Source organism: Spermophilus citellus, assembly GCF_964194105.1.
Source record: "Spermophilus citellus genome assembly, chromosome: 13".
Lineage (NCBI taxonomy): Eukaryota > Metazoa > Chordata > Mammalia > Rodentia > Sciuridae > Spermophilus > Spermophilus citellus.
The window spans coordinates 71,906,558-71,928,324 of NC_138193.1; the positions used below are offsets into that span (position 1 = coordinate 71,906,558).

The window sequence follows — 21,767 nt, forward strand, 5'->3', positions numbered from 1 at the left end:
TGGATTGTTTTCTATCTTTAACTATCATGAGTAATGTTACTTTCAGTGTTGGTATGTAACTATCTTTGTTAGTTTCTGCTTTCAGTTTTTTTGAGGGTATACCTAAAAGTGGAATTACTGGACTTTATGATACTACTCTTTATCTCTTTGAATGTCAAACTGCTTTGTACAACAGCTGTACCATTTCACTTTGCAGTCATCAAATGCACAAGGGTTCTGATTTCTCCATATCCTTGCCAACACTTGTTATTTTCTGGGTTTGTCTAGACCCCTCTGCCCACTTTTCTATATAGCCATAATAATGGGAACAAAGAGATATCTATTATCTTTTCTAGTTTTGATTTACATTTACCTAATAAGTGATGTTGAACATCATTTTCTGTATTTATTGGCCATTTGTATATTTTTTTTGGAGGAATGTTAGCTCATGTTCTTTGCCCACTTTTAGGTTGTTTTGTTACTGGTTGCTATTTACCTGTAGGTTGTGTGTGTGTGTGTGTGTGTGTGTGTGTGTGTGTGTGTGTGGTGCTGGGGATTGAACCCAGAGCATTGTGCATGTGAGGCAAGCACTCTACCAACTGAGCTATATCCCCAGCCCTTACCTGTAGTTTTTTCCTTTGTTGTTTTAGGTGCTGGGAAATGATCCTAGGAACAGTTGACCACTGAGCTAGCCTGTCCTTTTTTATTTTTTATTCTGAGATTGTCTCACTAAATTGATGAGGCTGAAATCTTTCTGCTTCTGAGTTGCTGGGATGTACAGACAGGCATGCACCACCATACCCAGCATCTTGTACTTCTTTTAATTCTGGATATCAGTACTTTATTGGGTAGACAGTTCATAAATGCTGTGTTTCTTTTTCTTTTTGGTACCAGGGATTGAATCCAAGGGCACTTGACCACTGAGCATTATCTCCTTTTTATTTTTTATTTTGACACAGGTCTCACTAAATTGCTTAGGGCCTTGTTCAATTGCTGAGGCTGGCTTTGAACTTGCAGTCCTCCTGCCTCAGCCTCCCTAGCTGCTGGGATTGGTGTTTTTTTTTTTTTTTTTTTTTTTTTTGTTTTTTTTTGTTTTTTTTTAAAACTCTCTTGGTAATGTCCTTTGTTGCACAGAGTTCAGGGTTTTTGTTTTGATTTGATACCACGGATTACACCTAGAATCCTTTAGCCACTGACCAACACCCCCCAGCCCTTTTTATTTTTTCAGGCAGGGTCTTACTAAGTTGTTTAGGGCCTCACTAAGTTGCTAAGGCTGGCTTTGAACTTGCGATTCTCCTGCGCACCCTACTAGATTGCTGAGATTATTAGGTGTGTGCCATGTACCAGGCACAAAAGTTCAGTTTTGATAAGTTCTAATTTATCTGCTTTTTCTTTTGTTTCCTGGGACAACAAGGCCAAAGATAGTTTTGGTTCTTCAGGGTTGTCTTTTGTTTTTGTATCTAAAATACTATCAAGGATTCTTAGTATAAGCCACTTGGTCATTATTTTATCCACTTTAGGATTCTTAAATGCTAGTTTTAATGTATTCTGTGTTTTGGGTTGTTAATAATTTGTAGATTGTTTCATTCTCTCTTGAGGAATTGTGTCAGTATGCTGGATTGGTTGATGGTCTTTATTATGGGTTGTTATACTCCTGATCGATTAGTGTCTAATATGTGAAGTATCATATGTGATCTCTTTCATAACATGAAAGAGTTGTGGGTGTGGGCATGTAGTACAGTGGTAGAGCGTTTGCCTAGCATGTATGAGGCACTGGGCTCAACATCACATAAAAATAAACAAAAGTAAAATAAAGTTATCATGTGCTTCTAGAACTAAATACATATATATATAAAGAGTTGTCAGAGTGACCATTTGACATTAGCATTAAAATATCACTTTCTTGGTGGTCTCTAATTTGATTATAATGACTGATTCTGCATGTTTATTTCCAAATAGTATTGAAGTGGCTGATGGCAAGTGCAGGCAGATCCTTCTCTACAGCAGTCACAGAACAACTTCAGCTTCTGCCATTGTTTTTTAAGGTAAGGTTATGGTTGAAATCAGTACATCCCTTTTGACCTGCAAAAGGAAGCATGCGAGAGTGAGGTTGGGGAGAAAGGTGATTTGAATCAATTTGAAACTTGTGAAAGACTTAAATCATTACATAATTACTAGTACTCATATCTTACCTGGGTATAATAATATTGAGGATGAGAATCTTCTTTTGTCCATCATGGTAAATGGGGCCTGAGATATAAAGTACCACAGCAGTTTGTTTTCCAGATAGATGAGTTGTATAGCGTTTGAACATAGAGGCATTTAAAAGAAACTTGCTGCTTATTAAACTGTAGGAGGACCACATGAGTAATTTGAAAGGAGATCAGAATTTTCATTTTGAACATGTTTGAGATGTTTATTTTGTGATGATGCTTGTAAGTGAAGATAATGTTTGGGCACTTGGAGTTCAGGTATAAACATAGTTGTAGCTCAATGGAAGAGCACTTACCTAGCATATGTGAGGCACTGGGTTCGATTCTCAGCACCATATACAAATAAATAAAATAAACAACTAGCTGTCCATCAACAACTAAAAACTATTTAATCAATCAATCAATCCATCCATCCATTACACTGAATGAGATATCGACTAATTGGTGTAAATGGAAAAAAGAAGGTCAAAGATGGAATGAGTCTTCACAAACAAACATGGAGAAAGTTCAATTTAAGTATGCCCTGTAACTTATTTAAAAATCAGTTATGCTTGTGTGATTATGGGTAGCCAACATATATTTCAGAGGAGAGATCAGTGAATGATAGCTTAACACATGGCTTCTCCCCCCCCCCCCCCCCCCCGCTTTTTTTAAATGTAAATGAGTTTAAGGAAATTTTCAGTAATTATATATAAACTTCCTTCTTTCTCTCTCTCTCTCTCTCTCTCTCTCTCTCTCTCTCTCTCTCTGGGCAGGGGGAATACCAGGTATTGAACTCAGGGGCACTCAACCACAGAGCCACATCCCCAGCCCTATTTTGTATTTTATTTAGAAACAGGGTCTCACTGAGTTGCTTAGTGCCTTGCCATTGCTGAGGCTGGCTTTAAACTCAAGATCCTCCTGTCTCAGTCTCCCAAGCTGCTGGGATTATAGCTGTTGTGCCACTGCACCTGGCCAGCCGGACTGCCTGCCCCTCTTTCCTTCCCTCCCCTTCCCCCCCCCCCCTTTATAAAAGTTAAATGTTTATTAAGGGAAAATTTGGAAAGCTGAAGGGAAAAAATAAATAAACCACCATCTATCATTAATTATTCCCCTACATTTTTTTTTAACTTATTTTATAGAAGTAACATATGCTGCTGGGCATGGGGGCATGTGCCTATAATCCCAGCAGCTCGGGAGGCTGAGGCAGGAGGATAGAGAGTTCAAAACCAGCCTGAGCAAAAGCGAGGCACTAAGCAACTCAGTGAGACCTATCTTTAAATAAAATACAAAATAGGGCTGGGGGTGTGACTTATTGGTCGAGTACCCTTGAGTTTAATCCCAGTACCCCCCAAAGTAGTACATGCTTATTTTAAAAAGTCTAGAATGTAAAGATGGGCCAAACTCTTTAAATTGTGTGTCTATACCTCAAAGAAAGCTGATATGCAATTTTTTATTTCTCCAGATGCTATTTTTGTATACAGTTTTTTTTTAAAATAAGGTCATGCAGTTGTTCTTTAGCTTCCCTTTTTTTGTACCTAAACTATATAGTATATGCTTTCCCAGATGAATAAGTAGATATTTTATACTTTCTTATGTAGCTCATAAAACTTAATACCCAGTTTACCCTAAAGTAGTTTGTACTTGGTTTTATTGCTGTTACTCACTACGTAGGCAGCCAGAGGTGGAGAGTGTAGTGCTTAACAGCATGAACTCTGGACCCAGGCAGACTTGGCTGATGAATTAATTCTGTAACCATAAGAAAGTAACTTAATCCCTCAGAACATTTTTTTCTGCTCGTATGTAAAAAGGGAATAATAAAAATCACTCACCTCCTAGGGGTGTTATGAAAATTAAGTGAGTTTGTAATAAGTATTCCTCACTATCCAAATTGAGAAGTGAGTGGCAGAATTAAATAACAGGAGTGCCATGTCATCTCAATTTTCTGTTCCTTGCATTGCTGTTAGCAAATGCCAAAGAGTTCAAATGAAATATGATAGTGCACTAATCTGTTGGATCTAAACAAAGAGTAAGGGGTACCTAGGTGTGCAAAGTATTTAAGCGTTGTGTCAGGCACAAGATTAACATGAGAGTGCTCTTATTGGTTAGTGATTTGAAATAAATGACTTTTTACATAATATGTGTGCTATACTTTTATTTTTGGAAGATAAGTCACCATAAGTGAAAACATGATACCAATTCCATTTTGACAAACTATTGTAAGAAACATGGTACATAGGCTGTTTTATTTAAAATGTTTATTTCATCCCAGATAAAGCAGTTTTATATTCATCAAAATCAAGAAATCTTTGAAATACGTATATATCAAAGTAAAAGTTTGAATATTTTTTCCATTTTCATTTTAAAACCTTTATTTTAAGGAAAAAGATTTTGTAAACAAAAATAGTTGTGAGATCCTTGGCTTTGGGGTGTGTAGACTTTTTGATTGTGACCTACAAGTTACTGAACTTATGAGACTGTCTTTTAATTTTTAAAGTGATAATATTAGTATCCCTCATAGAATTGTTACAGGATGAAGTGAAATACTTCCTATAAAGCAGAGAGCTCAGTTTGAAGTACATACTTATATTGCTATGTCAGTATTATTTAACTGAATCTTAATTTGATTCCCAGTACCACAAAAGAAAAAAAAAATTCCTCTACTGTAGAATAATAGTTTTGCGTATGTCAGATGTAGAAAAAAATTGCAAATATTGTGATAATTGGTGTACCAGTTACTTTTCATGGATAGCATTTCTTTGGGAAAATTATTTTGCCCAAAAATTATAGAAAAAGAGCCTGTAATCCTTTGTTAGCTAAATGGGCAGTAGTTTCTTAGGGCTAACAGTTTACCGTCATTTTTTTGGTTTTTGATCCCCCCCCCCCATGGTACTGGGATTAAACTATTACCAGAATCAGTGCTCTACTACTGAGATATACCCCCCAGCCATTTAAAATTTTGAAACAGGCTCTTGCTTTATTACCCAGACTGGCCTCAGACTTGCAGTTCTCCAGTGTCATTTATTTTATAAGTTTTTTAAATAATTTAACGTTCCAAACTTTTGCTAGTTCAAAAAAAATTTTTAAATAGCTTTTGGTTTTTTTTATCACTTTTATATTTTTATTGCTTACATTTGTATTTGCTTTTTATTTTATACCAGCTAAGTATCCCTAGTTTGAAAACCAAAAATGTTCCCAAATCCAAACTTTTTTGAGTTGTCACAAGTGGAAAATTTCACGTGACCTCATGTGTTGATGGGTCAAAGACAGGCACATAGTTTATTCAGCATCCTTAAGGGAAGCAGCTCTTTCAGTTGCTATAGCCAAACTTCATTTCATGCAAGGCATTATTTAAAATATTGTGTAAATTACCCTGGGCTATGTGTATATGAGGTATATATGAAACAAAAATGAATTTCATAGTTATACTTGGGTCCCATCTCCAGGATAACACATAATGTGTATGTAGATATTCCAAAATTTTAAAACATTTCAGGCCCCAAGCATATCACAAAAGTGATACTCCACATGTATAAAGTGTTTTTGACCTCCACTTTTTTCCATTGATCTATTTCTCTTCCTCTGCCAATTACTGAGGTTTTTCTCTGGTAATATCTTGATATCTAGTTCACATTTATCTGTTCTTCCTCTCACCTTTCTCAAAATTAGTATATTGTTCAAAATGTCTTCACATTTACTCTGTTTTTAAATACTGTAGTATGAAGATATATATAAGTTGTACAGCAATTGTTTATAAGAACTTGTATTCTCATGCCCCTTTCCTCTTCTACTAGTCTTTGGAGTCACCACTTTTAAGCCTTTGTGCGCTTGTCTGTAAAGAAGTACTCTTACTGCTTTTTTCTTGATTAACCAAATTAAGACATGATGGTGTGGTTGAATTACAAGCCTGTTATATGTTTCCTTGTCAAAATCTTATTTATTTATTTTTTGCTTTTTTGGGGGGAGTGGTACTGGGGATTAAATTCAAGGGCACTCAATCATTGAGCCACATCCCCAGCCTTATTTTGTATTTTATTTAGAGACAGGGTCTCATTGAGAGGCTTAGTGCCTCACTTTTGCTGAGGCTGACTTTGAATTCTCTATCCTCCTGCCTTAGCCTCTCAAAGTGTTGGGATTACATGTGTGGGCCACCTTGCCTGGCTTTTACATGTGGTGCTGAGGATCAAACCCAGTGCCTCACACATGATACACAAGTGTTCTACCACTGAGCTACAACCTCAGCCCCTTAAGGTGCTTTTTATTTGCTGTTTTTAAAATTTGTTTTAGGGACAACTTCTTCAGTAACTGATGTTAAAGAATATACTTCTGGAGAACATAGCATCCCTATTTGTTTTAATGAAGAAATCAGATTTGTTTTGTACCATATACTGTTTAATGCCATTTTTATATTATATATGGTTTTTTTGTTTGTTTGTTTGTTTTGGGTGGTGCTCAGTATCAAATCTGGATCTCATATATGGTAGGGAAGCACTTCTCCAGCCACTGTCCTCAGCCCAAATCCCCTATATTTTGAGGGGTATTTAAAAAAATATGGCTTTAAAGTTTTATTTAGTTCTTATTTGTCTAGGAAAGCCTTGTTTTAATAAAATTGATTTCCATCAAACCGTGTACAAATTGTCATAGTAGATTCATATATTTAGGATTGTTCCTAGACTGCCTTCACAGGATTTTTGCTGAAGGCAGGCCAAGAGTGGTCAGATAGCAGTGGTGGGAAATGAAGAATGTGATCGGATGTGGGTGGGGGTTCTTACTCAACTCAATTAGTGGGAGTCTGCTAAAATTAGACACTGTAGGCCAGAAAGTGGAGACCATGGATGGAGCCTATTCAGAAAGAGGGATTCAAAGAGCCTAAAACTTGTCAAGGAGAGGCTTCCTACATGGTCAAATTCCTGTTTGTTATAGACATGCAAAAAAATTTGATAATACTGAACTTTGCCTGTTTCTCCTAAATTGATATAATCCCTGGTATGTTTGATGAAAATTTATTTCTTTTCACAAATTAAAACCATACTGTATAATTTTTCATTTTTCACCCATCCTAATTGTGAAAAAAATCTAGTGTTGGTTACCAAATGGTGTGAATCTCTGAAGAAATCAGCAATAAAGAAGGGCATGGGGCAATGTCTAGCAAAAGCACATGCAATGCATTTTCATCATTTCTGATGACAATGAACTTCTATCCTTCTATACAAAGGTGTACCAATAAAGATGTGAAATGACTAGGCACAAAGACATGGTAAAAAGTCTGGAAACAGTTCTAGTGTCTATTGCCTCTGGATAGGACCTGGTGAAATGAACTGTGGAACATCCTTTTAGGTGGACACAATATCTTATGTGGTGCTAAGGATCGAACCCAGTGCCTCGTATACTAGGCAAGCACTCTACCACTGAGCCACAATCTCAGCCCATGGAATATCCTTTTGTTTAGATATCCTACAATTTGAATCATTCCATAGCAATAGGAATGAATACACAGAATAGTAATTTTTAATAATACAGAAAATCAGGTATGGTTTCTAAATATAAAACAACTAGGTCTTAGAGAAATGACTCATTTCATGTTTGGAGCAAGAAATGCACATGGTAAATCTAGGTCATCTTGCTATATCAGAAACCAAGATTCTTGTATTAAGGACTCAGGACCCAATTTGAGGTTTTTGATAGTGAAAAGGGAAATGAGCACCTGTATACAGAGTAACTAAAGTGAACTAAAGCCATCAAATTTATTGAAATTAATTGATTCATAATACTTTTTTTTAAAAAACGTTCACATTTGTAGGACAAATAGGAAATAATTATTCAGAATAAGGGAAACCTTTTCTATTTATGTGTGTTTTAGGTAATAAGGAGGAATGACTATCACCATTTTGCAAACCTATACTTCTTTTATAATGGTTCATCACAAAAAGAAAATTAAATATCTGTGAAGAAACATCGCTTAATGTTGTGCCCAACCTTCAATAAAGTCAAACGTCAAGATCCAGTGGGTCATTTACAGGACTTATTAGAGCCATCATGTGCCAATACGGGAGTACAGTTAGAGAAGGCCACAGTGGGATAAATTACAAAACAGGATATCAAGAAATTTTAAATGAGAGCTTTAAAACATTTCAGCTAGCCAGGAACAGTGGCACATACCTGCAATCCCAGCAAAGAGGGAGGCTGAGGCAGGAGGGTCGTAAGTTTAAGGCCAGCCTCAGCAATTTAGTGAGATCCTGACTTAAAAATAAAAAGTAGAAAGAACTGGGGATATAGATATATAAAAAGAACCTCTGGGTTCAAAACTATCCCTCTCCCAACCCCCAGAAAAAAATCCAGCTAAACACAGTGTGTGACCAATGGTTCCAGAAAGCCAATTGTAATAACATTGATACTACAATGGCGTGTGCAGGGGCAGGGAGGGGAGGTAGTTTGACCACTACCAAATATTTTATAAATAGTTTTATGTATGATTATGTACTTAACAGGTCTCTTTTTTACAGAGATGTTTCAGAGATAACATAATGAAATATTTATGGGTGAAGAATATCTGGGGTTTGCATTGCATAATTTACTTGGGAGAAGGAGAGCCAGAGGGAAGAAAAAAATGAAAAAAAAAAAAAAGATTAGTCATGAGTTTGTCTTTGTTGAAATAATTAGTTTATGGGGAGTTCATTATACTAGTCTCTTTAGTTTTGGGTATGTTTGAAATTTTTCCATAGAAGATGTTAAAAGTAAAATGTAATTTTGGTATATAGAATGCCCTTGTTTTTATTGGCAGTTATTGTTCAATTTATGTTGTTATTGTTGTTCTCTAGATTGCCCCCGTGGAAAATGACAATAGCTATGATGAACTGAAAAGAGATGCAAAACTTTGTTTATCACTAATGTCTCAGGGGTTGCTTTACCCTCATCAAGTGCCTTTGGTACTTCAGGTGCTAAACCAAGTAAGACTGTTTAACTACAATATTCATATCTTTTGGTTAGGATCCTAGTTTACCATTCCAGTTTCAGCTGTAGTATACACAGTAACTTATTTTTTTTTCTTTCATTTTGATTTTCATTTTAGTACAAGAAGCAATATGTATTGACCAAAGAAACAGATCTGTATTCTATACCTAGCTCTGCCATCAACTTCTTTTACCTTGGTCAAATCACACAAGCCAAAAGTTACCTATATACACAAAGAACTAATTATTGAACTTCATTGAATATGAAATGCTTATGAGGAATGGGAGTAGTGATTCCTTTTTGCCATTTCCCCTTTATTTTATTCACTTTTATTTCTTGGTCTATGCTAGAGACCTATAGTGGTTGGATATATTTCTGGCTGCAGTTATTATACTGTATGTTCAGTTTTGTCTAGGGTAATATATGTGTTATATAATATAAAAATGAACATGCTTATAGTTTTTAGATTTTTAGTTTAATTGCCACTGAAAAATATTTTCAACAGACTAAAATGGTCCGTAATTTTTGTAGTGGAATTTAGTTGTTCTTAATCTTATTTGCTTTTAGATGCTAACTGTCACTGAGAGTAAAATAATGTGCATTTCTTAGAAGAATTTATAGTCATTAATTGTAAATAATTCTCCTAAAATTGACTTATACCTTTGTGTTCATTTGCTGTTACTCAGTCATCATACATTCTGAATAACTACCTGAAATAGAACAACTTTTTATACAGAAGGAAATATTAGATAAACTTGCCCTAACTATACTGTGAAAGTAGAATTAAATTAGAATATTATATTATTTATAGGCATCTCATACTCCTGTTAGTACTATTATCATTATTTGTATGTTTTTCTCACTCACAGACAGCAAGAAGCAGTTCTTGGCATGCGAGATATACAGTACTGACCTACCTCCAGACCATGGTGTTTTATAACCTCTTTATTTTCCTAAACAATGAAGATGCAGTTAAAGACATCAGGTGGCTTGTTATAAACCTTTTGGAGGATGAGCAGTTAGAGGTAAAATTTATGTTACAACCAATTAAAATTAAAGAACCCATCATGGTCTTTCTTTGCAGAAATATTTGTACCTTATAAGATATAAATTATTAAAAGTAACTTGAATTTTAACAGATCTATGTGAGTACTCTAATTGATTAGTAACCTAATCATGATTTTCTGTGGTTCAAATGGGAAAATAAAATACTGGACATACTTTTAATGTGTCTTCTCTTTGGAACTGTGCAAATAATATTTGCAAACCGCAGCGTTTTCTATGTATTAAGAAATGATAATCACCCCACATAGTGATTTTTAAGAGATTAATGGAAACATGCATGAAAGCAATTTGAAGAGAGTACAGGTCTGCACTTTCACTCTCAAGTGTGTTGTTGTCCAGTAAACTGAAGATAGAACTGCTATCCTTTTTTGGTTTTTCTTTGGTAAAGACATTCAAGTCAACTTTTATGGTGAGGTTATATTAATGTTTGGTATAAAAAGATAGTTTTAGTTCAAATAGCCTAATATAAGGAAAGCATGTTGTAATAAGTGTGGAATAAGACACTTTTGGGGGCTAATGTACCTCAGAGGTAAAGTGCTTGCCTACTAGCATGCCCAAGACCCTGGATTCAACCCTTAATACCACCCAAAAAAAGAGGGAAAATATGTATATACACACATATACACGGAGTGTGTGTGTGTATGTGTGTATTCATTTCTTGGGGAAAATGTAATTGAATTTTTGTGAAAATTTTACTTCTTTTATGAAGTAGTATACTTTATTTTATATATTTATTTTTGAGCACTCAGAATAGATTATATCCATAAGTGCTGAGCCACTGGCACCAATGCCAAATTTGGGGGCCAACAGAGGTGAGGCAAAGAACCTCACCCCCCCACTGGTGCAAAGGCCTATCCATAAGTATGGCTGTATGCTGAACCAGTAATCAATGATGGGTATGATCCAATTGCAATGGTACCAACCTAAGACAGGAGGCTGATGCCTTGAGGTCAGCTCATCCGATGACGGGTAAGGACCATATGTAGAATTGGACAGTCACGGTTCTTTAACTACATTCTTGGTGTTTAATTAAACAGAAGGAGGGAGATGAGAGCCATAGCTGGCACTTTTGCCAGAACGGAGTGGTGAGAGGTGATGCCAGCAAGCCATTGAGATGATGATGGTTATGTTAAGCTGTGTATTCAATTGTATATTAGACCCTTGCTGTCCACCTTAGGCACTGGCTACTTTGGAGTTCTCTGGGGATTCCTGGGGAGTTCAAGTTGGTTGGGAAAGTGCTGGAGGAGGGATTTTCCAGTTGGTGTGGTGTGTCCGGGGAGAAGGCTGCGTGCGTGGCGTTCGAGGGAGTTCGGAAATAAAGTTTGTTCCTGCTTGAGTGGCTCGTGATTTGTGCCCAGCCAGACTGCGGCACATAAGAAAATGGGAATGGAAATTTCTCTACCTCCCTAAATGAGCCCAACTAGCTTTCTCATCTTTGGGGAATGCATGTTGTTTAGTCTAAGAAACTAACAGACTGGTTATAACAATGCTGAGAGGTTTCGGTGAAAATATTTAAATTTCTAATGTTTTTTTTTTCCCCTTATGTTTTTTAAAAAAAGTTAAGTTAAAGGAATGGAAATGAAAAATTAGAAATCTCAAGTTGTTTCATAACTTCAGTTTTGTTGTTATTGTTTTTGGTACCAAGGATTGAACTCTGAGGGGGCACTCAACCAAGGAGCCACATCCCCAGCCCTATTTTGTATTTTGTTTAGAGACAGGGTCTTACTGAGTTGCTTAGAGCCTCACTTTTGCTGAGGCTGGCTTTGAACTCTCTGTCCCTTGCCTTAGTCTCCAGAGCCACTGGGATTACAGGCGTGTGCCACGACGCCTGGCATAACTTCAGATTTTAGAGTATGTATTAGTCAACTTTCTGTCATATTAACAAATACCCAAAACAATGGACTTATCAAGATAAAGTTTTGTTTTGACTTACTGTTTTAGAGGTTTCTTTCAGTCCATGATCTGTTGGCCCTGTTGCTTTAGGCCTCTGGCAGGGCAGTACATCATTGAAGAAATGTGGTAGAGCAAAACTACTAATCTCATCTTTACAAAGTGAAAAAAGAAGGAGCTTAAGTCCCACTATGTCCCCTGTGACATCTCCAGTGACTTAAAGACCTCCCACTAAGGTTCTACTACCTCCCAATAGCTTTTTGGAATGTTTTGTTTTCTCTCTCTCTCTCTCTCTCTCTCTCTCTCTCTCTCTCTCTCTCTCCTTCCCTTCCTTCCTTTCCTTCCTTTCCTTCCTCCCTCCCTCCCCACGGAGCCACACCCCCATCCCTTTTTATTTTGATTCAGGGCCTTGCTAAATTGTTGAGGCTGCCTTTGAACTTAGGATCCTCCTGCCTCAGTCTCCCGAGTCTCTGGGATTACAGGCATGTGCCACTGTGCCCGGCAGTGTCAACCTTTTTTTTTCCCTTAATTTTATTTGATCTAATTAGTTACACATGACAGTAGAATTCATTTTGACACATTATAGGTAAATGGAGTGTAGCTTCTGGTTCTTCTGGTTGTATATAAGTTACACAGATCATGTAATCATATATGTACATAGGGTAATAATGTCCTGTTCATTCTACAATCATTCGTACCTCCATGGCCCCTCCCTTCCCTCCACTTTCCTCTATCTAGTCCAAAATACCTCTGTTCTCTGCTCCGTTGTGAATTAGCATCTGCACATCAGGGAAAATATCGAGTGCCAGGCTTTTAATACGTGGGCTTTTGGGGGACATTTAAGATCCAAACTGTGGCAGAACACTTGCATTAAAATTTACTGTTTTTTGCAAGTTTCTATTAGAACATTCTTATTATATACATTTTACTTTTTTTATATAGTAGGCTTATTAAACATATTTCTTAAATAAGCACAACCATGACATTTATTAAAGCCATTATATATGTTTAAAGCAACTGTGATCCTAAATAGCAGTGGTAGGTAATTAGCTAATCCTATTCATGATAGTATTGAGAAAAAAAACTTTATAATAATCTGACTGTAAAATGACTTCTGGCTGGGGGCGCATATGAGGGGATTGAACCCAGGGGTGCTTTACCAGTGAACTGTACTTCAGCCCCTTTTAAAATTTTTTTGAGACAGTGTCTCACTAAGTTGCTTATATTGGCCTAGAATTTTAGATCCTCCTGCCTGAGCTTCACAAATCAATGAGATTACAGGCATCCACCACTACACCCAACTATGACAAATATCTTTTTGAAGAAAAATCTTACTGGGGCTGGGGATGTGGCTCAAGCAGTAGCGCGCTCGCCTGGCATGCGTGCGGCCCGGGTTCGATTCCTCAGCACCACATACAAACAAAGATGTTGTGTCTGCCGAAAGCTAACTAACTAAATAAATAAATAGATAGATAGACAGATAGATATTAAAAAGAAAAAGAAAATTCTTACTGAATTTAAAGGAAAATTTTTAGAAGTGGAGGGACATTTCCTATATTTAAGGCTAAGTAAGGGGTCTAGAGATATGTAATTCGGTGGAGCGTTTGCCTAGCATGTAGAAGGCCCTGGGTTTGATTTCCCCAGCCCTGCCCAAAAAAAAAAAAAAAGAAAGCTAAATAAATTCTTTTTCCTCACCTTATAAAATTAATTGTATATACACGGTGAACTCTGGACAGAGCACCCCAGAAGTATACCCTACTACTAAGAAAGAGAATAATTCTGGTGGAGGTATTGAGATAATTTATTAGTATCTTGGAAGAAAAGAAAAAGAAATTAGAATGTCTCGCTACAGTAATAGTAAAAATGCATGCCCACTTCCCATACCTGTGTGTGTGTGTGTGTGTGTGTGTGTCTATCTCTATTGGGATTAAACCCAGAAATTGATTGTTAAACACTTTGATGAAATTTCTATCAAGAAACTTCCAAAGAGAATATGCAAAATTTGCATAACAGTTCCAGGGAAGGTCCCCACCCCGGGTCCCATATTTCCCCTTTGTTCTCTATTGTTCCCTCAGGCTTAGAATCTCAGTTCTAATATAAATTATTATTCCTACAGGTTCGAGAAATGGCTGCTACCACCTTAAGTGGTCTGTTACAGTGTAACTTCCTTACCATGGACAGTCCTATGCAGATTCATTTTGAGCAACTTTGCAAAACAAAACTACCTAAGAAAAGAAAGCGAGACCCTGGTTCTGTAGGAGATACCATTCCTTCTGCAGGTAATATTGCTGGTATAAAACACCCATACCCTTTTGGAAGTTAACCAGACTTAAACTTGTATATGCCCAGGTTTTTGCTAATACTGGGAATAGTTATCCCTGGCATGTAAAAGCTAAAATTGAGATAGCTATAAAGAAAACTGTACATGGCTACATAAAACTCTTTTAATAAATGAAGTCTACAACATAGATTGTACTTAAAACACACTGAAATGAATGTGACACTACTAAGAGAATCTTAAAGGATCACCATTGTATATGCAGACCATTAAAATGTCCTTATTAGCATAGTTATACTTAACTGATCATTTATTGAAAGAATGAGAAGAGTCATTACTGGAGTTTTCAACGTAATTAATATAAAGAAACCAAATGAGAATAACATATAACTACTATGTAATGTTTAAAGAGAAATTTACATGTAAAGAAGCATTTGACCTTTCCACTGCTAACAAGAATAGAAAATACATGGGAAGATTAGTAAGTAGGAAATTAATTGAATTTGTGGGAAGTGCTTGGAATAGGCAGCTATTAAGTACTGAGTATATTAATAATGTCATATAGTTAATAGCAAATTTTAGTAAAGTACCATTACTCTACTTTATTTGCTTGAAGTCTATTATTTAATAATGAAGTACCAAACTCTTTTATATCAAATGGCATTGTTTATGTTTATTTCAAAGTCTCTTTTTGTTATCTATATTTAACTGTCCATGTTTCGTGTACACACACACAATATGCTTACAAAAACATGTGTACATGCAGCTTTGTTAAGTAACCATGAGCTTTGAGTGGTGATGCACAGCCATAATCCCAGCAACTCAGGAGGCTGACAGGCAGGAGGATTCCAATTTAAGTCCAGCTTTTGCAGCTTTATGAGATTCTTTCTCAAAATTAAAAATAAAAAGGGCTGAGGAGGTAGTTTAGTGGTAGAGCTCCCTTAGGTTCAATGCCCAGTTCCACCCCCCCCCCAAAAAAAAAAGGGGAAAAATTATGGTAATTTAGGGCTGGGTTGTAACATTTTGGTAGAGTGCTTGTCTAGCATGTGCAAGGCCCTTGGTTCCATCCCCAGTGCCCCCCCCCCAAAAAAAAAGGTAATTTGAATTGTGTATGTGCTTGAAGATTCATTTTAAATACAGAAATTCACACATTGAAAACATTTAGCATAATTTCATTGTAATGAACGCTATAAGGCCATACATATTTGCCATATATATTGTTGTTTTCTTTGCAGAGTTGGTGAAACGCCATGCTGGGGTGCTAGGACTTGGTGCATGTGTTCTTTCAAGCCCTTACAATGTTCCCACCTGGATGCCCCAGCTACTTATGAATCTCAGCGCACATTTGAATGATCCTCAGCCTATTGAGGTACGATTAGTTATTCCTTGTTTGTTTGCATGTATGATATCAATGTTTTATAAGAAACCATTTGTATTTATAATTTTCTATATACCCTGAACTTGCTGCTTTGATACAACTACTGCCTCTGCCAGGACTAAGTCTGCTTTCCATTAATTATTAAACTCTTGCAGAGACTTCAATCCCATGTTTATTTGAGATCTTTATATAGCAAGAAAATTACTGTAGCTTCTGCCCTTCAGTGGAAGTAGAGTATTGTCAGTATTGTCAGGATAGTTCAATTTTATCCTTCTATTTTTCTAACATATCTGGAAAGTATCTCACAGGAAGCTAATGTTAAATAGGAGATAGTGGTGGTATTATATAGTAGTGAACAGCTCTGTTCCTAGATTTAACAATTCAAAATACAAACGATTTAGTCCTTTTCAACCTTTATAAATAGATTTAAGTGTGTACTGAAACTGGTCTAATAGTGTAAGTTCCAGTGGGTTGTCCTAAAGTGAAGTTAGTAATTCTACAGATGTGTAATGATTTTGGAAAACAAGATTGGCTTGTTTTTGTAGCATTATGTCACAATTTATGAGATCTGGAATCAGCTATGGATTATTACTTAGCTAAAGGTACAGTACATACAACCCTGGTTGTTCGGAGATGTTAAAATGTATGATGTGGGTTGCCTTCTCTACAGATGACTGTAAAAAAGACCTTATCCAATTTTCGAAGGACACACCATGACAACTGGCAAGAACACAAACAGCAATTCACTGATGACCAACTGCTTGTTCTCACGGATCTCCTTGTGTCACCATGCTATTATGCATAGGAGGTAAGTCAGCAAAGTTCTGAATTTAAAGACGGTAAAATCCTCAGGCAAATGTCATTCTTTGGTGACTGAGAGGTGGATATTTTTATGTATGTGTTCTTAAATTTTTGCTGACATTCTTATATTTGTTTAGATAAAGTTGGGGAGTATTTGTTTTTAAACATGGCTTTTGGGATTGGGGTTGTAGCTCAGTGTCAGAGCACATAGCTTAGCATTTACAAGGCCCTGGGTTCAGTCCCCAGAACTAAAATAAACATACAAACATGGCTTTTGCTATGGCCACTGGAAATAAGTTCCCAAAGGATTTTCCCTTCATGGCTTATTGTTTTAAATGTTAAGCAGAAAATTGATGTGACTGCTTTTGGACCTTTGTAAATGAGTATTTTTAGTAGCATGGGAAGAGTAAGGTAAAAGAAATCTTGGTTTTTTGCCTCTTGTATGGAGGTATGGATGTTCTAGGTTGCCCTGAGCACTATGGATTCTACAGAGTTGTGAGAATATTTATCTGGATTCTGAAGTATTTATTACTTATTCTTTAGAAAGGAATGGTCCAGAAGCCTTTTATTGGGATAGGAAAAATAAAATATAATTTATTGGGTTTTTAGGGTTGAGTGTCTTGTTACCTAATTGAAATTTTTTCCTTCCTGATACAGATGACTAGTCCTCACTTCAGGCTCTTTTCATCAAAAACTCCAGATCCTCAGGTACCATCTGTGGTGGCTCTCTGCAGATTTAAAACTCTGCCTTTGTTGAGCTCTCATAATTTTGATGATTTCCATGTTTGGTCTCATTAGTCTGTGTCCACAGGTTCTCAGCTGCCATTTGGTTTCTTGATTTGTCCATAGTGTTTCCAGAATATACTTTTTGTTTGAGGCATCTGACAAAGTCACAAAGTCTCAGACTAGAAATTATTACCCAGTACGAACATGGCATCTAAGGCCAAACAGTCTAGGAACTCATTAAGGAAAAAAAAATTCTTTTTTTTTTTTTTGAATGGAGAAAACCCATCATTAATACAAGTCCTGTCATTTCACTCATCTCAAATTATTTTGAATTTTCCCAAATGGCTGTTGGATGGTAGTAGGGCAGTGGGCCATAAATCTGAAGCCTTGAGAGCCTTGGAGAGCCAGAAGAGGAAAGGAAAAGAGGAGGGCAACTCTTGAACCTTACCGATGACTGATGAATTGCTGGACCAAGTCACAGAAGCAAAGTCTGTTTCCCAGACTGGAGTTTTTGGTGCTGAATAGAGCCAGTTGCTGAAAGAAAAAAAAATGGGGGTTTGTTGAATAAATTTTTGATTGATTGTTGTGTGTGTATACAATGTGTGATTTTGAAAATAAACAGCAACAACAGTAAACATCCTGACTGGTTGGTTTTTACCTGTATTCTTTACAAATATTGTTTGACCCACTTTGAAAACTGTTATATTTCACCTAATGGAAGACTGCTGTGTTTGTGGAAATTCTGTGATTTTTTTTCTTTTATTTTCTGCAGAATCGTTGAGACTAATAAGGCTTGGTATTTAATTGACTTGTTTAATATATGTTACATAGATGTAAAAGATTGTATAAACTATAGCGATAGCATTGGCAAGACTTTGTACAGATGCAGCCTTTCACACGACACCATTGTGTAGTTAATTTGTAAAAATTCACATGTAGCTCTTTATTATAGTGATTTGGGGCTTTTGTACCCATTGAATGCCTTTTTTTTTTTAAGTTATTTTCTTCATGTTACAAAAGCTGAAATGTGGGATTTTTTTTTTAGTTCATTTATCATTAGAATGTCTGAATTTTTATGTAACTTGTGTGTGCATCCCAAATTGCTAACACGTTTGCCTATAACAGATTTATAGAGTGCAAGATATCTTCTAGATAGAAATAATTCACAAGTTGGTGAATGTCATAACACACCCTATACAGTCTTCCTTAAAGGAACACCACAACATTTTTTAGTATCTACCTGCTGAATGACTCAATCTAAGCACAGCAGTGGTCCTGGTACAGTATTTAAGTGTCAGCATACACAGGCATAATCCCTGTATAGAGTAGTGCCAAACTGATTATTTCAATTGTGTAACTAGTTAAAACCCAATAAATGTATTGTTTTTAACACCTGGCTTTTGTCTTCATTAACAGGAGAAGACAGTTCTGTAGGCAGTGGCTCTTGTGGATTCCTATTGCCGTCCCAGATTTGGATCTAGAATTCATTCCCTCTGACCAAAATGAATTCAAATTATGCCCTGTATAGTCCAGTAGCTTCTAGCTACATGTGTCTTTACATTTAATCAAATGAGAAATTCATTTTCTCAGTTTCAGCTAGGGACATTTTAAGCACTTTTTAGCTACATGGCTAGTGGTTGTTACCACATTGAGTAGCACAGATAAACTTTTCCATCATCACTAAAATTTCTGTTGAATAGCACTAACCTAGAAGATTTTTTCTCAAATCAATATGCCTGCCTAAGAATCATGAGGGAATTTTGTTAAAATGTAAATTCTTGTTGTTCCCACTTCATGGTATCAATGTCTGTAAGACCTTACATTATATTTTGACCAGTTTAGCTTTTTTAACTTAAAACTATATGAAATTATACTTCAGCAGTGGTTCATAAGTGGAAACTAATTTTAAAAAAGATACTGGGTGCCCAGTATGTTTCTCAACTAAAATCCCTCTGGAGGGGGCTCAGGCATCATCTTTTTAAAGCTCTGATGATTCAGTTGTGCAGCCGGATTGAGACCATTGATAAAAACGTTTAAATCTCACTGTAGACTTAAAACAGGGTACCTTAGCCTGAGTAATATGCTCCCCAGGTGACTCTGATGCCAGGTTTGGATGCTGCTTATTATCTTGATATTTTCCCCTGTATTATAATGCAAATTTTCTATCAGTGGCCTCAGGAATGAAAGGGGGAAGGGAAGAATTGGATGGCTGATGTTGTCTAAAGTAGTTCTTAAAATGGGACTGGAAGCAGGCATGGAAAAGAGTGTAGGTTTCTATAAGCTTCATGAGAAGGAAAGGAGAAAACCTCTTAGAGGTTGTAATTTTTTTTTTTTTTTGAGAGAGAGAATGTTTTAATATTTATTTTTTAGTTTTCGGTGGGCACAACATCTTTGTTTGTATGTGGTGCTGAGGATCGAACCTGTGCCGCGCAAGCCAGGCAAGCGCGCTACCGCTTGAGCCACATCCCCAGCCTGAGGTTATAAAATTTGAATCTTAGGTTTGTTTGTTTTTTTTTTTTTTTTTAAGAGAGAGAGAATTTTTTTAATGTTTATGTTTTTTAGTTCTCAGCAGACAGAACGTCTTTGTATGTGGTGCTGAGGATCGAACCTGGGCTGCACACATGCCAGGCGAGTGCACTACCGCTTGAGCCACATCCCCAGCCCCTTAATCTTAGGTTTTTGAATAGATCCTTTGCAAAACAAATTGTGTTTCAGAATTTAGGAGGGAATTTTACTCACCCGACTTTTTGGTACTGGGGATTGAGCTCAGAAGCACTCAACCACTAAGCCATATCCCCAGCCCTATTTTGTGTCTCACTGTTGGGAAGGCTGGTTTTGAACTCACAATCCTGCCTAAGTAAGCCTCCCTAGCCATTGGGATTACAGGTGGGTGCCACTACTCCTAGCTACTCAACATTTATTTATTTTGGTGGTGGTGCTGGGGATTGAACCCAGGGCCTTTGCATGCAAGGCAAGCACTCAAGCACTCATATGAACTATATCTCCAGCCTACCACCTATTCTTTTTGTTATTGTTGTTTAAATATTTTTAGTTGTAGATGGACATAGTAACTTTATTTGTATGTGGTGCTGAGGATTGAACCTAGGGCCTCACACATGTGCAAGGCAAGCATCTACCACTGAGCTACAACCCAGTCCTTCACCTGTTCTTTTAATGCAAATGATTAATAATTCAGGTGCCACTGTGTACAGTACGTGAGAAAAATGTTTTCGAATATATGAAATACTCAGCATTGCCAAGCTCTTTAATGTTGTTGGTGGTGTTGTACCGGGGAATGAACCCAAAGATCCTTAATCACTGACCTACATCCCCAGTCCTTTTTATTTTGATAACAGGGTCTGTCACTAAGTTGCTGAGCTGAGGCTGGCCTCAAACCTGTGGTCCTCCTGCCTCAGTCTCCTAAATCGCCCGGGTTACAGGCGTGCTCTACCACATCTGGCAATTTGGGTGATTAGTGTGGTCAGAGACCAATGGAAATATTTTATTGGAAATATTTTTTCTTCTTCTACGTAGCCATATTTATAAGTGCTTTTATGGACTTTTGTCTTAATATATCATGATTGCTTCTGAGTATTACCCTATTGAACATCAAGGTTGTTTTCTGTTCCAATTGCATTGTGATGCTCATTTCCATACCTCTATGCCTTAAACCTTTTGTTGGAGCAATTCCAAGGAGTCAGATTTTTAGGTCAAAATCTAAACATTTAATGGCTTTTATGTGTTTTCTTCAAGTGGACATGTATCAATTTGCATTGTAATTATAGTTTGTATTGGAAGGCTGGTGTCACTGCAGATTGGTAGCCCATTTGTGTTCTAACATTATTATTTGCAGGTTTCCCATTTTTTGACTACTAAGACAGTGTTCTCTCCAGGCTTAGCACACTTCACTTACAGATTTTGTATGTATTCTTATGTTAGGTTTAGCCTTGCTGAATGGTCCTTACCAGTTCTGGAACTTTGGTGGGTCTTAATTTCCTCTTTTACATCTTTAGAATGTTTCATAAGATGTGAAACACCCCCCCCCCACCCCATTGAGATCCTTTCTCCCATAGCTGTAACCCATGGCAGCAATCCAACCTGAACCAATTGTAACCTCCTCTCATATGGCCAAATGTCTAGAAATGAGCTGGCAAGATTTAATTCATTAAGAGGCATGTAACTTTGATCAGAATATCTTCTCTAAATGCCAGCTCCACTCTAGAAGCTAATGGGTCTTTTTTTAAAATTATTTTTTAGTTGTAGTTGTCAATACCTTTATTTATTTGTTTGTTTGTTGCTGAGGATAGAACCCAGGGCCTTGAATGCACTAGGCGAGTGCACTACCTCTGAACCACAACCCCAGCCAGCTAATGGGTCTTTTTGATTTTTTCCTAAGGCTCAAAGTCACCAATACCAACAACATGTTAGGCTGTTACATTGTATCAAGCATAGTGGCACATGCTTGTAATCCCAGCAGCTGGGAGGTTGAGGCAGGAGGATTACAAGT

The 21,767-nt window shown here is 36.8% G+C and overlaps 1 protein-coding gene across 4 annotated transcripts in view; it reads left to right on the forward strand.

The window, feature by feature from the left end:
• The window catches only part of PSME4 (proteasome activator subunit 4), a 96,625-nt gene extending 78,722 nt beyond the window's left edge, over positions 1–17,903 (forward strand). For all 4 annotated transcript variants that reach the window (XM_081265414.1, XM_081265415.1, XM_081265416.1 and 1 more), the window contains 7 exons: positions 1,939–2,024; positions 8,990–9,118; positions 9,992–10,147; positions 14,194–14,356; positions 15,591–15,724; positions 16,404–16,541; positions 17,192–17,903. In XM_081265414.1, coding sequence (XP_081121540.1) covers positions 1,939–2,024; positions 8,990–9,118; positions 9,992–10,147; positions 14,194–14,356; positions 15,591–15,724; positions 16,404–16,538 — 803 coding nt within the window. In that variant the 3' untranslated portion in view covers positions 16,539–16,541; positions 17,192–17,903. The remainder of the gene's footprint in view (positions 1–1,938; positions 2,025–8,989; positions 9,119–9,991; positions 10,148–14,193; positions 14,357–15,590; positions 15,725–16,403; positions 16,542–17,191) is intronic.
• The last annotated feature ends 3,864 nt before the right edge of the window (positions 17,904–21,767 follow it).